Source organism: Ptychodera flava, chromosome 14 (assembly GCF_041260155.1).
Source record: "Ptychodera flava strain L36383 chromosome 14, AS_Pfla_20210202, whole genome shotgun sequence".
Classification (NCBI taxonomy): domain Eukaryota; kingdom Metazoa; phylum Hemichordata; class Enteropneusta; family Ptychoderidae; genus Ptychodera; species Ptychodera flava.
The window spans coordinates 11,869,137-11,885,066 of NC_091941.1; the positions used below are offsets into that span (position 1 = coordinate 11,869,137).

At 37.6% G+C, this 15,930-nt stretch overlaps 1 protein-coding gene across 1 annotated transcript in view; it reads right to left on the bottom strand.

Annotated features, from left to right (window-relative positions):
* LOC139149364 (cytoplasmic dynein 1 heavy chain 1-like) overlaps positions 1-15,930 on the bottom strand; it is a 73,777-nt gene that overhangs the window by 49,178 nt on the left and 8,669 nt on the right. Inside the window, exons 14-34 of the mRNA XM_070721088.1 lie at positions 15,661-15,795; positions 15,257-15,328; positions 14,889-14,972; positions 14,485-14,664; positions 10,833-10,979; positions 10,134-10,280; positions 9,522-9,662; positions 8,955-9,058; positions 8,577-8,760; positions 8,330-8,449; positions 7,680-7,820; positions 7,200-7,298; positions 6,801-6,924; positions 4,546-4,691; positions 4,095-4,205; positions 3,433-3,642; positions 2,765-2,911; positions 1,983-2,149; positions 1,656-1,829; positions 954-1,119; positions 255-440 (exon numbers count right to left, since the gene is read on the bottom strand). Coding sequence (XP_070577189.1) covers positions 255-440; positions 954-1,119; positions 1,656-1,829; positions 1,983-2,149; positions 2,765-2,911; positions 3,433-3,642; positions 4,095-4,205; positions 4,546-4,691; positions 6,801-6,924; positions 7,200-7,298; positions 7,680-7,820; positions 8,330-8,449; positions 8,577-8,760; positions 8,955-9,058; positions 9,522-9,662; positions 10,134-10,280; positions 10,833-10,979; positions 14,485-14,664; positions 14,889-14,972; positions 15,257-15,328; positions 15,661-15,795 — 2,985 coding nt within the window. The remainder of the gene's footprint in view (positions 1-254; positions 441-953; positions 1,120-1,655; positions 1,830-1,982; positions 2,150-2,764; positions 2,912-3,432; positions 3,643-4,094; positions 4,206-4,545; positions 4,692-6,800; positions 6,925-7,199; positions 7,299-7,679; positions 7,821-8,329; positions 8,450-8,576; positions 8,761-8,954; positions 9,059-9,521; positions 9,663-10,133; positions 10,281-10,832; positions 10,980-14,484; positions 14,665-14,888; positions 14,973-15,256; positions 15,329-15,660; positions 15,796-15,930) is intronic.

The following is a 15,930-nucleotide window of genomic DNA, read 5'->3' on the forward strand; positions in this document are numbered from 1 at the left end:
TCACAAATGGATGTACATTATACATACATACATACAGACTGACTGACACCGGATGCCAGATGGATACCCATCTCAATAGCTTCAATAGACTATACTCTATAGTAGCTAAAATCTCATAAATAACCTTTGCATATATGAATACTTATTGTCATGCTTAAAATTTAACAGAGTTCATAAAATCCTGAAGTTGTTTGTTACAAAAAGTTTGGCTGTTCATTAATATGATGAGCAGTTTTCATTGTCAACATTATTACCTGGTATTGATCCACCCATTGGATATACTTGTTGCCATCTACATTGCCATCTCTGAACTCTGAGACACCTTGGACGGCTGCAGCTAGCAGCTTAGCTAGGGTGACTCTCATTTCCTTCTCTACCAGGGTCAGCCATTCATTGATCTTGGGATTTTCTTTGATGGACACTGGTGTCTTGTAGCGCACCTGGCATGGTGGGAGGGAAAGGTGATTCAATTCAATGGAGGGATGAATTGACTGTAGCTGATCTACATGTATTAAATTCTAAATACATGAGTGCACCTTGCTTTCAGATGGGAGGGGACATGCATCTGTTACTAACACATGTTAAGAACCACTGCTTGCAATCGATGCTTGCTCAATGATGAAAACTTTAAGAGATTGCTGGCTTACAATTTTACTGATGTGAACTAATTAATAAATGATGATGAAAGATATTTGTTGTACACATATCCTGATAATTTTCTATGCTTAATTAAGTATACTGGCAATACGTTTCAAATCTGTGATGTTAGATGCAAACATGAAAGACTGGTCTGGGGCCACAGCAATTGTAATTATAGAATGAAGAATGACTGATGGGATATTCTAGTGGCCTGTCTATTCACATACATGATTACCTGTTCACAAGTCATATACATAAACACATATACATAGAGGCAGTGATGCTTAGACTCGCAGAGACTTGGCGAAACTCACCTCTTCTCCTTCCCTGGATGCAATGCCTTGTACAACAGTGTGATCATCGTTGAGAATCAGGGAAGCAACACCGGCAAACATCTTCTTGAAGTGTTTCTGTAGTCTGCCAACATTCTTGCTGTTACCGATGATCTCCAACAAGTCTTCATCTCCAACAAAGTAGAACCTGATCAAGAATTCAGAAGCAGTAGTCATACAACCAGTGTCTCTGGGTCATTCAGTTAGCTAGGACAAGGTTTACATTTTACAGGCAGGACTACATCTCTTGCTACATCTGCCTGGCATTAGAATTGGTGAATATTACAATTCTGTGTTCTGATAAATTGGTTACAGAGAATCTGTTAGTATATATTCCAGATGACAAAGTGCTGACTTTGACAGTTTTTCCACTATTGGCAGTTTTTTTTTGAAATGTGGACATTGCTTTATCTTGCAGAAGCTCATTACACTGGTTGGCTAAAGTACCAAATTTGTGTAAATACTAAAGTACTGGGTTGACACAATGTTACAATCTAGTGCAACTTATATCATAACACATGTCCTTTGTTCTGTGACAAAGTAACAATGATTCTATCACATTTGCTACTGCAAACTCCTTGCATATAGTTCTAACCTTGTCATTGCAATGGTATTTTTGAATCACAACTTGGGGTGACCTATCATATCAGCTGTATTCTGAAACACTTGGTTTTCCAGTCTTACCTTGGGAAGGATGATCTTTCCCTTTCCAAGTACTCTCCAAGAGCTTTCTGGATCTTGCCCAGGAGGTCGGCCAGTCTCTCCAATGACCTTTGAACTCCTTGGATGTTCAACACATCAAGAACCAGAGGAGATTTGCTCACCTTCTTCATCAGAGCCAAGAACTCTGTGCTGATGCTGTGGATAAAAGAGAACAGTTGATGAATTTCAAAGAAAAAATAAATCTGAGCCATATTGATGTTCAAACTGTGGCTTCATTGAAATATCTGTACTCACTGAAAGAAGCAGTATCTGCTTGCTGCCACTGAAAAAGGCAATATCTTTACATACCTTGAGAATCTCTGTGTTTCCACAGGTAGGAGATGTTTGATATCAGCACTGCCTGTGAAGATACCTTCCAGGTACACCCATCGCCTCTGCACATCAATCCAGACATCAAATAGGGCGTTGATACGGTTCAGCTTCTCTTCCCATGCAAGAGCATCATCCTCAAACACCTACCACAGATACAAACACAAATACATTGTTTCTGTCAACCATTCTTGTGATGCTGTTATCACAACTTGAGATGATCAGGATCTAGGAAACTTCAGTAAAACCGTAAATATGAGTATTGACAAATATTAATTCTTGTTATCAGTTAACTGCATTGACAACAAGTATTGTTCAAATTCCTGCATGGAAAATTACAATGGGATTTTCTATGACATTGTCACTGCTCTTATTCCTAAATCTATGACTGCACCAAAACGGAATTTGTAGTGACAACACTAGCTGGTAAAACTTCAGTGTTTCCACTCAAACAGTAATCACAATACTGAAACCTTTGCCCACGGCTAGACTGCTATACTAAAGAAACCATGCCCCCTTTCCTCTCAGGTCACTGTAGTTCCCTGACTTGGCTATGGACATGAAGAAGCCATCAATGGTCATAAAGTGTCTGACGTACATTAGAGCCTTGGATGAAAATCTGTTACATTTTTATGAGGCAGTTTGGTTTTAAGCATAAACTAAAAAACAAATGTTTATACATAACTGATAAAACTGACCCTCTAGGTTAATTCCAGTGAGAGGCAGTCAAATCAAAACAATGAGGAAAGTTTTATCTTTACCTTGTAGTAAGGTGACAACTTCATTGCAGCGACACTGTTGATGTGTTCTTTGACCTTAGTGAAGAGGTCATCCCAACCTCTGATCAATCGGCATTTGTTCTGATAGTTGATGAGATCTAGTTGATATGTCTGCCATGACTCGCGCACCTGGACAAGACAGAACACAGATACCATGATGAAGTGGTTTGCAAGTACTAGTTTTTCACTCTTTACTCATGACACTGCTTGAGTCAATACATCATGCAGAATTTACACTACGAAGTGTGGCTCTTGTTAGCTTTGTCTGTTCATTTATCTGTCATTTTTTCTTTGTGTTTACCTTTTCACCACCATGGTTTGGTCCAAATCCATTGTTATTGATGGTTAGTGTGAACCTGTTCACAGGGAATTGTAGATGAACATGTCGAACATGTAGTATTCTACGTACGAAATGTGAAATATCCAGCAAAATCAATTAAGCAGGTTCATTTTTTCTGCCATTACAACATAACATTTATAGCAAACTCAGTTCTCAAATAGCAAAAACATTTCATTAACACTGCTACATAATTATCAAATTCTATTAAAACTTCCTAAGTCGAGAAATCATTGAAGAAAATTTGTAAAGTTCAAATGTATTTATAGAGTTGATTAGCCTTTACGCCTTTTGCTCTAATTCACTGTCTTACCATTCTCAAGAATTCTTCCAGGGCTTTTTCACCCTGTGCCACCATCAGTACATCTTTGACTGTGCCTTCATTCTTCTGGAGATCCACATCCCATATCTGACCCAGGGTCAAATCAGACAGCATCCAGCTGACACGCAGCCTCTTCATCAACTGTTTCCAGTGACGTTCCTTCAGAGCGTCTGATTTCAGTTCCACAATCAGCACATTGACCTGTTGTTATGCAGAGAGAAGTAATGGATATTAGGAGTGACATAGATGCAGGAAAAGAAAAATGGGCAGGGATTGTTATCATATCGCAATAATGGGATGGACTTGATCAATGACAAGAATACTGGTTGGTAATCTGCATATTACTCACATGGCTTTCACTTGTAGTTGACAAAACTTCAATTTTCTGCTGAAAACCATTTCTATTTTTATTTTGGGTGTGCTATGATTAAAGAGGAGTTGTCCAGTCAGTGTCACTCTCGCTTTCTTGTGAAACTGTGGTATAGTGTATAAATTTGATGCCGTACTAATCTCATGAAATAATACATGCCTATGATGCATGTGCAATGGTGAGTAGAGTCTTTGCTCAAATATGGATGTGCTGTATTTGTAGCATTGTCAGGCCATTAAAGTTGCCCCTCCCCCTGCAATTCTTGTTGTAAAGCTGAACCAACCTTAGCATATCCTTTGAGAGTCTTGTTGACAAATTCATAAGATCCATACTGTCTCAGCCTGGCAGGGAAACTCTTCAACTGCGTCAACAGTCCGTCAAGACTTTGTCTCAACTGAAAAAGAAAGTGTCAATAACACTTTGCTTACATTTCGTTAGACGTGGCAGGCCCGAGTGAGCGTATGCAAATATCCAATACTCATCCTTTTTCTCTTGAGGATTTACCAGTACAATACTGATGCATCATAAATAAACTTTGCTGAAAAAACATGTTACCAGCTTTTTTAGGAATGCGAAGCAGACAACCATTTTTAGTGAAATCATATGAATGGACAAATTTTCGATAATCTGGCAACTGATATTATTCACTACACATCATTACAGCTCTCCAATTGTCTGACAAGGAACTTTGATAAAATTTACAATTGTCGGTCTGAACACTGATGTTTCTTTACCTTTCTTGGTGCCACTGTCATCCATGGTGTGTCCTTGAGACTGTCGATTTGCTCCCACACCTTGGAGAGTTCAGACCACACACCTTTCAGATCCTGCAATTCTTCAAGTGCTACAGTTACTCTGTCTTCACTGATACTGACAGTACCTGGGAGAGGATGTAGAATATGAGTGAATTCACTATTCTTGGAATTGCCAATATTTTATTTCAAGCGGTCAATATCTTGTCATCTTTATTGTTTCAAAGCCTCTTTCTGACACTCATCTCACCATGTGTTCAACTTTTTTCACGAAGGGAATAAAACTAATCATTTATATCTCTCTTAAAATCTTTTGTTTATGCTCTGTTTGATGAAGTTCCAACATTGTCCTATCATTTTCAAATAGCAGCTTTCCCAAACAAAAAGACAAATAAGAGCATGCGATACCTAACCAGTGTTTCCGCTGCCCGCTCGCCAAATCGCAAATGCGAGAAAAAAGTAGCGTTTGGCGAGAAGATTTTGGCAAAAGTTAGCCAAACTTGCGAATCGAAAATTGCACTATGACGTCATCACTTTGTCTGTCCGCGCGCACATCGATGTCCTGCTTTCTACTTGAGACGTCATGCTTTATCTCTATACATCCCCGACCTTATGCGTCAGGAGATCCTATTTGTAACACATACAGTATGAATAAATTGTAACGAAATAACTCACAAATTAATAGTACCGCATGTATATCATGACTAGTTGACTAAAATGTTGCGAAGTTTTGGGTTTGACTACGCGCAATGTGTGATAAATCCGTGCAGTGACAGCCATGTCATCGTCAACACTGAAGGATCGTAGTGACTGTGAAACTAAGCAAAAACGGCAAACTTTCCTTTTTGACTTTGGCTGCTCCACCAATATGGGGGGAACCACCCCTACAACACACATTCTACGCGCAAGTAAAGCTATGAAATGGAAAGAAAGATTATGATCAATGTACGAAAGTCGACCGTGAATTTGGAAAGGAAGGTAGCGCGGTATGCATACGCATGGCATTTTTAGAACGTAGAGCGAGTAAGGCACACCTGAATAGCGAAACTGTTCGTGGTGTATTGCTGCCAACAAGAAAATACCTTTACTGGCGTTAGAAACTTGTGTGAATTGGCTTCCTTAAATATAAATTCGCGACAATTTTCAGTGTATCACGGACCGTGGTGTATTGTGACGTGACATCGGACTTTCAGAGAAGGCGCTCGCTCGTCCGCTGAGTCGCTACGGCCTAGTTCCGCATTCACATCGTGCAAATACGCTAAGTCTTGTCGCGATATTTGAGCATTTAACTTGATCGTCAGTGAAACAAAAAGATGTTTCTCCATATCAAAATGGTATATATTTGATATTTTACGGTTCTGTTTACATAATAGACGTGAACATTTGGAATTATGATCCGTGATTTCCGCGATCCATGGCAAGCTTGCTGTGAATACACACTGACGTCTTTGATGATGACCCCTGACCCGAGCTCCATTGATACGCTGTGCGCTGTCCGAGCGCCGAGCTTCGCTTGCTAAACTTCAAGCGTAAAGCAGATGTATTGGAAGTCTAAAAAATGCACATATTTCTCAAGTCTGAGAGTATTTTACTTTCGAACTGCTACGAGAATGGATATCTGATTCGTTTGAAAAAACTAGTATGCTGAACCAGGTTTCGTGCCGTTGTCTGTAGCGATATGTACAGTATCGCACGATAGCGATTTCAGGTTTGTTACTGAATATAGTTGCATACGCCTAACTTTGGACAAGTGTCGCTCGCGTGGTGTCGCTTGAAATTCGGACAAATTTTATGTTGTATGCGTGGATGATGTTGGCACCTTGTAATCTGAACCATAAATTGGTGTTACTTTTAGTATCCATAGTAGCACTAACAGGGTTTATTTCCGTCATTCTTACGGAAAATGCAGACAAATATTTATTTTTGCATATTAATGAGAAAGAAATGACGTCATTTGTGATCAGTGATATCGGCTTGGCTAATTGAATATCTCGTTTGGCGAATAATTTTTTAGGGTTCTAGCCAAATTTGCTATAAGATTTTGGGACCCAGGGGAAACACTGCTAACACACATATATTCTAGCACATATACCCCTGCAAGCTACTAAAATTTCTGTGCACACTGAACCTTTGTGCACTTCATACTTTTACACTCTATATACAGTATAACTCAAAAACATCTCTGGCTATGAAGCTAAAATTTGCTCTACACATGATATCTATATGGAGTATCTCACCTGGCTCTTGCAATTCAAGTGCCTCTTTAGCTTTGGCTACATTATCTCTGTCTTCTTTCAGTCTTGCAAACTTGCCTTCTAGGATAGTGATTGCCTTGAGGGCGCTGTCTGGTTTCATATCGCCCTGCAACAAAATATGGAATTGTGATGTTAAGAAGGCTTTCCATTCTGTGACAAAAACTCTTAACATTTGTCAAACATGATAATAAAAACATTTCAATCACTGGTCAGTTATTTCACTTTTACATTTTAGTTTAAGGCAGTATTTTGCAACAGCATATAACTGCTGGAGGTTTTCAAATGAGCAGAAGCAGCTGATTGCCTAACTATACCAAAGTACTTCTTGAAATGCAGAAAAACAATGTCAATGTCAATTTACAGGGTTAAAATTTAATATACCTGTGTTGGTTTTCCTTTCTCCCATTCAGTGAGTAAGTCAGTTGTACGTCCTTCCACAGCCTGGTCTTCAGACACTATCTTCATTTGTAAACTGGCAACCTGTGAAATATTCACAAAATTTGCACACCATAAATTCTCAGCATCCAACAAAATAGCCACTGAAGCACTGCAGTAAATTAAATTTTTTTTCATTCCTCTTGACCTGGCTATATATTCATGCATATTGTATTTTTTTTTTTTGAGCCCTGCAGGCTCTTATTACCGGTATAACAAGACTAAAAATTCTTGTCAGCATTGTATTTTTCTAAATTTGGGGAATCCAAATTTCATGTTGAATTCACAGATTAGTCTGCTTTTCAACTTCTGAGAATTAACTTTACCTGAAAGACTCCCTCCACAATCCTATTTTTACTGAACATATATAATGGAAATGCCCATTGTGGATTGATGAGCTATTCCAGTTTATCTGCAATGCTTTACCTGCTGTTGAATGGATCCATCTTTCCTCTTCATAATCTCATTGAAAGCACCCCATTCTCCTTCAATGTTGTCCACATACAGCCAGGAGGATGGGAACTGGAATCTCTGTTTCTCAAGCAGACGCTGACCATTCTTGTAAACCTGTCACATGAAACAAAGTGCAAAGGGTTCATTGTGAAGCCATACAGCCTGTCCAAATATCCTGTAAGATCTTTCATTGACACTGTGATACAACCAGTCATCTTTTCAGCTACACATCAATCTATAAGACACTTTGTTTCAAAGGGAAGCAAAACAAGTGGATTTGGATTTGACTTATATTTCATAGGTTCTATACGTCTGTTGTGCTTTATCTAATTCATGTAATATTCAGGAACCATGAGACCTACAACGGTGGCATGCAATGAACTCAAAGAAAACTATAGCATATGGTAGAACAGACAAGAAAGTTATTGACATATTTCAGTTTTCTTTGGATACAGGAATGTTGCCATGGAAACAAAGTTGGACTTGCCACTTCAAAATGTTCCCATCAGTGAGTATTTTAATAGTTTTGATCTATTGTAAAATGTTATTTCCACTTTGTCTCCCGCGGTATCTTGATTGAAGTGTTTAACTATGAAACATCTTTTATCAAGGATTACACTTACATCAACCTGTCTCTCCCAGGATCGGACTTTGCGTTTCAAGCCTTGCACATATGTGATGAAACTGACAGCATCTGATGTACTGGCCGTGTCAATGGACTGACTTTCCAACTCAGAACGTGACTGTGAAGTAAAACACATGCAAAAGGTCCAATTAGATTGTGAGTTTCTAAGATCACAGTGTATCTGTGGAAGCGGAGGTATCCCAGAAAAGCTAGTAATTCAAAGACAGATATTTTTATGTGCTCACCTTGGACACAGAGAGATGGAAGTCTGACATTTCATCACCAAGCATGGTACCGAACTTGCTCAGCACTTCTTTGTGCCAAGAGTCGTATTTCAAGTTGACCTTTGACTGTACTTTGGCATAGTCTACAACGATTGGGCCAAACTCCTTACGTGTCTCTGAGGTGTCAAATGTAGTACGGGCTTGTCTGGGGATATGAAAGCAACACATGTTAGGCAGACATACACTTTTTGCATTTAAGTAAATATCATTGAGAACTAAGGTTAAAATTTTGTGGGACTGAACATTGAAATTCATAAGAAACAATTTTAAGAATGGGCCATACTGATTACATATATGAGACTGTTAGTACGTGTATTGGTATATACTTTTCTTTCCTACCTGATTTCAACAAGCAGTTGCATCCAGTTGTTCAGGTTTTCTCCAAGTCGTCCATAGATGTTGTGTGGTTGCATGTCCCACAGTGACTGGTACTGTAGCCAGACCTAGCAGTGAAGAAAAAGAGCACACAATACAATATTGCTTAGATTGCATCTTATCTCTTTCTAAAATCTAGTGTCTACAATAAGATATTGGTATCACTTGCTTTCTGTGATTTACATGTGAGTGGTTTTGTTAGAGAATCTTGTGAAGGGAAGGATTTTCAGCAGCTCTGATTGTTATCTCTAAGTATTGGTGTGTGTGTGTGTGTGTGTGTGTGTGTGTGTGTGTGTGTGTATGTGTGTGTGTGAACTCGCACATGCACATGTGTGCATGCTGTACATGTTTGTGTGTGTCCATGCACATACATGTGTGTGTGTGTGTGTGTGCATTTGCATGTGTTTGTGTATGTGTGTGCACAGAGAAATAGGATGGAAATCTTCATGTTTCATTACTATACCAATATATAGAATTTTAACACGTGCATCATCCAAAATTCTTTAGTTCTAGCTTGAGTCATTTCCTTACCTTGATATACTCCTGTACTTTGTTGATGGTTTCAGCGATGGCACTGTATGAATCATCCAGGGCACTGGGACCATCGGTCAGCTGTGTCAACAAACTACGATAAGTGGTCTCAGTTTCGGACTCATGGTGGTCAAGTCCAACCTGAAATACACAGCAAAATATTAGGTATATTGTCTAACCACAGTCCATCCACTAAAAACACCTTCTGTCCAGTATAAGGGAAAGTGGCCGTTCAAAGAATATGTAAACTCAACCAACAAATTCATGCTTTTTCTCCAGAGGATTTAACAGTATAATTATACTGAATTTCGTTGAAAGTATGTTCAATTTTTTTATTAGATGGCAAAGGTCAAACTGTCTTCCACAAGATCAATTTCACTAGATGAGTCACCTAAATACCCATCAATTAGGTCTTACAGTTATTTTGAACTTAAGTTTCTCATACTTGAAGATGTCTTCAGAAGAAGTGTTCAAAGAAAAAATTACACTTAATAAAAATTAGACATCTAGGCTTTTCACCTGAATGCGATTCCTGTACATGTTTTCCTTTTTCTTATTTTTAAACAGATGAAACCTTCAACACTGATGAAGACTTTTTTGTTCGGCACTTACCTGGTATCTCTGACTCTGGATACGTTTCTGGTTGCAGACAATGGCTTCCCAAGCAAACAGCTGTTGCATCAACTGGTATCTTGTCTCTTCAATTGGTGGACTCAGGTACATCACCTGGTTGGTGATTCTCAACTCATGGATCAGACCCTGAAAAATGAAACCAACAATTCTGCATCAATCTGTTTCACAAATCAAACTTGTGTGTTAAACTTGGATAGGTGACCCTCATTAACTTCTGTTTTGAATTGTTGGAGACACTTGATTTTAGGCATGACTGATGACTTCAATTTATAACTTCTGTAGTATGATGCTTTATGTGTACAATAACATGATTCTTGTGTTTAACTCACACAGAAATCTAGACTATACCATTAAAAAGCTTGCTTATCAATAGCGACTCAAAAACAAACCTCCGCACACTTTTGATTTTTTCTTGTGATTACAGTATGTCCATCATTTTGAGAGACTACCAGAGCAAATGCTGAATTTAATGAATTTGAGGTATTCATATTTAGCTACTGTAGAGTACAGGACAAGAAGGTCGTTTGTAGGTTTTGTTGGATCTACATGTAAGTAAAGAACACAAGTTTTCATTGAAACGTCAGACATATGCCTGATAAGGCACTGTTGGACAAAAACATTCTGTTTATTGCCAATACAATGTGATCAGAGAGGTAAAGGTGAGAAGTCAACACATACTGTAATCTGAGGCTCTCCTCCTGGTTTGTGAGCTGTTGGTGCATCAGTGTCCATGGTATCATCTTGGTCTTGAACTGTTTCCCCAAGTAGACATTTTGTCCAAGCTCTGAGACCTGCCTGCAGTCTGCTTGCAAGTCGCTTCTCAACCTATCAATCATGTCACAGGGAAGACGAAATTACTCTAGAGAAACATTTCCATTTACTTAAGTTTTGAGGAAGACTTGTACAAAGTCCACTAATGGTTCTACTCCGGAATAAAAAGGACGCGATGCGCACGACGTTCTACATACTAAGTACGCCCAAATAATCACGTGATGCCGGTACAAACAAACCCACATGTGTACTGAACGCGTATGGAAATACACGTACGTCTATGCGCGTTTGCGCACATGGCTTTTTTGTACCGTGGTCGATTCGAATTCCGGGTTTGGCCTATTCAGGTTATAAGTAAAGAAGTTCACCCCTTGACAACCGCAATTCGTAAAATGCTGTACCAACTATACTATGAACACATAAAGGATCTTGCTGAAATTCACTGGCATTCAAGTTATGTGGTAATTCACTATGGCGCTGTCAACTTCTGGCACTCAAAGTGGTCTGAGGATTGAAAAAGAATCAACTTCTGGTATTTAGGTAGTCTGGGGATTAAAATATAGTGACAACATCACTGTTCGCTCCCATATAGTTATCAAAACAAGTCAACAATTGTATAAAACATGGACATACATATACAGACAGACTGACATACACAGACTGGCACAGAGTGATGACATTGACCCCAAGTGTGCCGTGGCTCATGGAGATAACGAACAGCTTAATGTTATGATAAAATAGTTAAGTATAGACCTATACAGGCACTGAGAGTGAATATGTTACAGCAATTTGATTAGTTGATTAGTTTCTTTTCCTTTTCTACTCCTGTGATAATCTTGAAGACAATCAATATGCAAGGCAGTTTATGTATTGACAAATATGTTATCTTTACAAGTACACAGTAAACTGTTCTTGATTTTCATTTACAATATTTGACAAAGACTGAAATACATAACATGCAACCAATGTTTACACTTTGCCTATACACCAGATACATGGAGAAATTTCAACATACAATCATCAACTCAGAAACCCTACACGGAAAAGTAAACATTGTTTCTTCCAGAACAGCTGGTGCATCAACATCTGGAACAACTTACAAACTTAACCAATTACACAAGGATGATGAAACAAGAGATAAAATTAAACTGTGGTGAACTTGACCATCCCTTTCAAATCCTTACCTAACTTGACATCTTAAAGTGGTTGGAAAGGCTATTTTTGCACCAATTCTTTTCTCAGAGTTAATGTCAAGTTTCAAGTGTTAGAATCAAGATATTTAGTTCAAATTTTCAGGATAACTCCCTTAGTTAATATTTTCTCAAAGAATATAAAAATTGTATATTGCAGCCATGATTTTGAAATATGACACCAGTAAATATTAAAATTTAATTTTCATATTTTTTTTACATATTTGAATTCATAATAATTGGATAGTATTAATATTACCAAATTAGTTATAAATATGTTGACACTATTATTGTAAGATTTGTACGGCAGGATTTGTAAATAAAATTTGTTTTCATGATTTTACATGGGTTTATATATAAAAAATAATTAAAAATTCTTTCAAATTTCAAAATGTTATTTTTCAAAAAGTACTTCAAATACAAGAAAATTGTGCCGTACAAATCTTATCTGTAACCTTGTTAATAGGCTGTAAAAATTCCATGTCCATATCTCATTTCAAAGTTGGATTAAATTGGTATACAATTATGTCGGAAAACTGTTATTCTGTCAAAAATGTTGAAAACAAGCCATATTTGCACCCCTCTTTTGAAGTCATAGAGCAGTTTTTTTGGTTAATCTCACTTTTGACACTCTTTGACACTCAAAGAATCTAAAAATGCATTTACAATAGCAGTCACTCACTCTGAATGCCAGCACCACCTTGTCAAACTTTCCTGTAAAACAGCAAATAATGACTTTCCCTTTTCAAACATTTTATTAAAAGCTAGGGGACCTCTACCATAGTTAATACACTAAGGACTCCCCAACTTCTTATTTGGTCAGTTTTTCAGAAGTTTTGACAGGCTATAACTCTGCAATGCCTTTGTGCCCAAATGTCTAGTTTTTTTATTCCACAGAGAATGTTGACTACTTTTATATTTTAATAGTTTTGTTGAAATTTATAACTGACGCTCTAGCCTTTCCAACCACCTTAAACTAAAATACACTGCATGGTTAATCGCGTGCAAAAATACATCGGGGTGGACCATTTGATAAGGGACGATGTCTGGAAGATCGATGACGTACATTACATCTTTTTATCCGATCCATTGTACATTCTTTTTTTCCCCACTCTCCAATCTTTTCGTTTTGTCAAACCTTCTCTGGCTGAATTTTTATTTATTGTATGGAATTTTTTCAAAATCTGCCAGGATTTTTTTACTGCATTTCAACACCAAATACAGTTTACCATATCAAATGCTTACTAAATCACCACATTATATACTCTTAGTTCCAGTAGGTATAAAATTACCAAAAAAATCTTAAAAATACAAAATGAAAGATATCCCAGTAAAACTGAAAGTTTCGCAAAGTTGCCCCAAAAATTCAAAATTCCGGATTTCAACTTAATTTCAATATATCTTATTAACAAAAACCCTAAGAACCTGTTTACTAAATATCAAAGCAATCAGACTAGTAAATTTTGAGAAACAAATTTTTTGACCAAAAATGAGAAAAATTGCCCCCCAAATACAAAATTGCAGATTTCATCCTAATTTTAAATATATCAAATTAACATAAACCCTAGGAACCTGTACACTAGATATCAAAGCTACCAGATCACAAGTTTTAGGAGAAAAATTTTTTGACCAAAAAAGGCAAAAATTGCCCCAAAATAAAAAATTGCCAGTTTCAACATACCTTCAATACATTATATTGGGATTAATCTTAGATACCTGTATACCAAATATCAAAGCTATCAAATCAGTAGTTTTGGATAAAAAAAATTTTCATCAAAAATTATGAAAATTGCCCCAAAATTACAAATATGACAATATCAATACAATTTGCACAAGCATGACTGAGGTCATTCTGAGGAACATGAATATGAAGTTTCATAGCAATCAGATGAGCGATTTCAGAGAACAAGATTTTTTGACTAAAAACGGAAAAAAATACCCTAAAAATACAAACATGCAAATTTCATCCCAATTTTGCACACATACTTAGAATACCTAAAAAAATCTGCATACCAAGTTTCAACCAAATCTGACCACTGCTTATGAGTTTTAGCCATTTGCAGGATTTTTCCTTTTTTCCCCTCATTTGCATAAATTTGGCACTGACATGTTCATTTGAACAAATTCACATCTCCACCCCTAGGTGCACCTGTACCCCAAATACTAAGACAGTAGGTGCTACGGTTTAGGAGTTTTTGATGTGGACGGACATACATACATACATACATACATACATACAGACGACATTTTCCACCTTATACAAATACCTCCCATTTGCATATATACATATGCATATTATATGGGAGCTAAAAACACAAACTGCATGCAAGGTAGTCTGGGAATGGATCAGTCATGATGGGCTCCCTCACCTCTTTATCCAATCTTGCCACCCACTGAGGCAGGTTGGAGTAGGAGTGAAGATTGAGGTCATCGACAGCTTTCTGTATGCGATTCAAAACTTCACCAAAGACATTGGCATTGAAAGCACAGGTCTCCAGACTTCGTACTTCAACATCTATCTTCTCTTCAATCAGCAACAAGTCATCAACCTGGGCAGGGAATAAAGTAGGATATGAATATAAAAGATTTCTACTCCACTGTCAAAGGGTACACCATCACTTGTTAATTTCAACTCGACAGCAAAACTGTGTGATATTTCAGAAAGGTTTCCTGACTTCCTTACATAAAGATAGGAGATTCTGAATGTCTTGTTGTTTCATACACACAGTGAATTGTCTGAAGAACATTTTGCTATTGTTGTGACTTTTCCTACCTTCTCCTGGAAGTTGAATACGGCTTCAGCCAGTCTCTGGACATACGGATCTAGTTTGTACGATTCCCATCCTAATCCAATACCCTGAGAGAAATAAGAAGACAACACGTCATGACGCAGATTCTGTAACTGACCATCTTGACCATCCAGGTTGTTTTGTTTGCTAGGGAGTGAATCTAAGTTCAAGTGCACTTCAATACTATGTATTAATATGTAATCTTAAACCGCAAAGTGTCAGCGTAATCTTGCCTAAAGTGTCTGTCATCGGCAGTATGACCAACAAATACAACAGAGTTGTTCAATTCATAATATGTGAAATACAACAGACAAATCTATCGCACTTAACAGAACTTGAGAGTTAATCTTACCTCAGCAATCAGTGCTTGCACTTCTTTTCTCAGACCAGCCACTAACAGAGAGATGCTTGGGCATTCTTCAACCTGGGTAAAAATCAGAGCAAAGAAATATTATGGTCAACAAGAGCACACCACAGCAGGAATTCTCAATATTTCAGCTATCTATTTGCAACATGTCATATGCAAAGTAAATTTCAGTCATACCCAGATTACAAAGAGGCTGGATTGGGTTAAAGGTGATGTGCAATCATACACACAAAAATGTGGATTCTTGCAATGCAAAGGTACTTCCAGAAAAAATACCGGTAGTTATAAAATTTAATGTTTGTAATTTCTGATTCTAGTTCAACTTTAAACACTGACCTTATTCAGCAAAACAAAACTTCTAACAGAATCCATCAACTTTGCTGTCTTACCTTTTCACAGGTCCTCTCATAGGTACGGACACTTTCGATGAGAGAGATGGCAAAAGGGTACATCTGATTGGCTTGGTGGGCTTTGTTGACAAGACCCAAAGGTACACGGAAACCAAGCCACTTCAGATTGCGCACCTAGCAAGATGAGCAAAGAATGACAAATGACAATGTCAATCATGCAGTTCATAGGAAGAATGGCCGGAATTTGTAAAATGTTATGGAAAACATTTCTAAATGACAGAATGCTGAACATCCCATATTGTAGTGTTC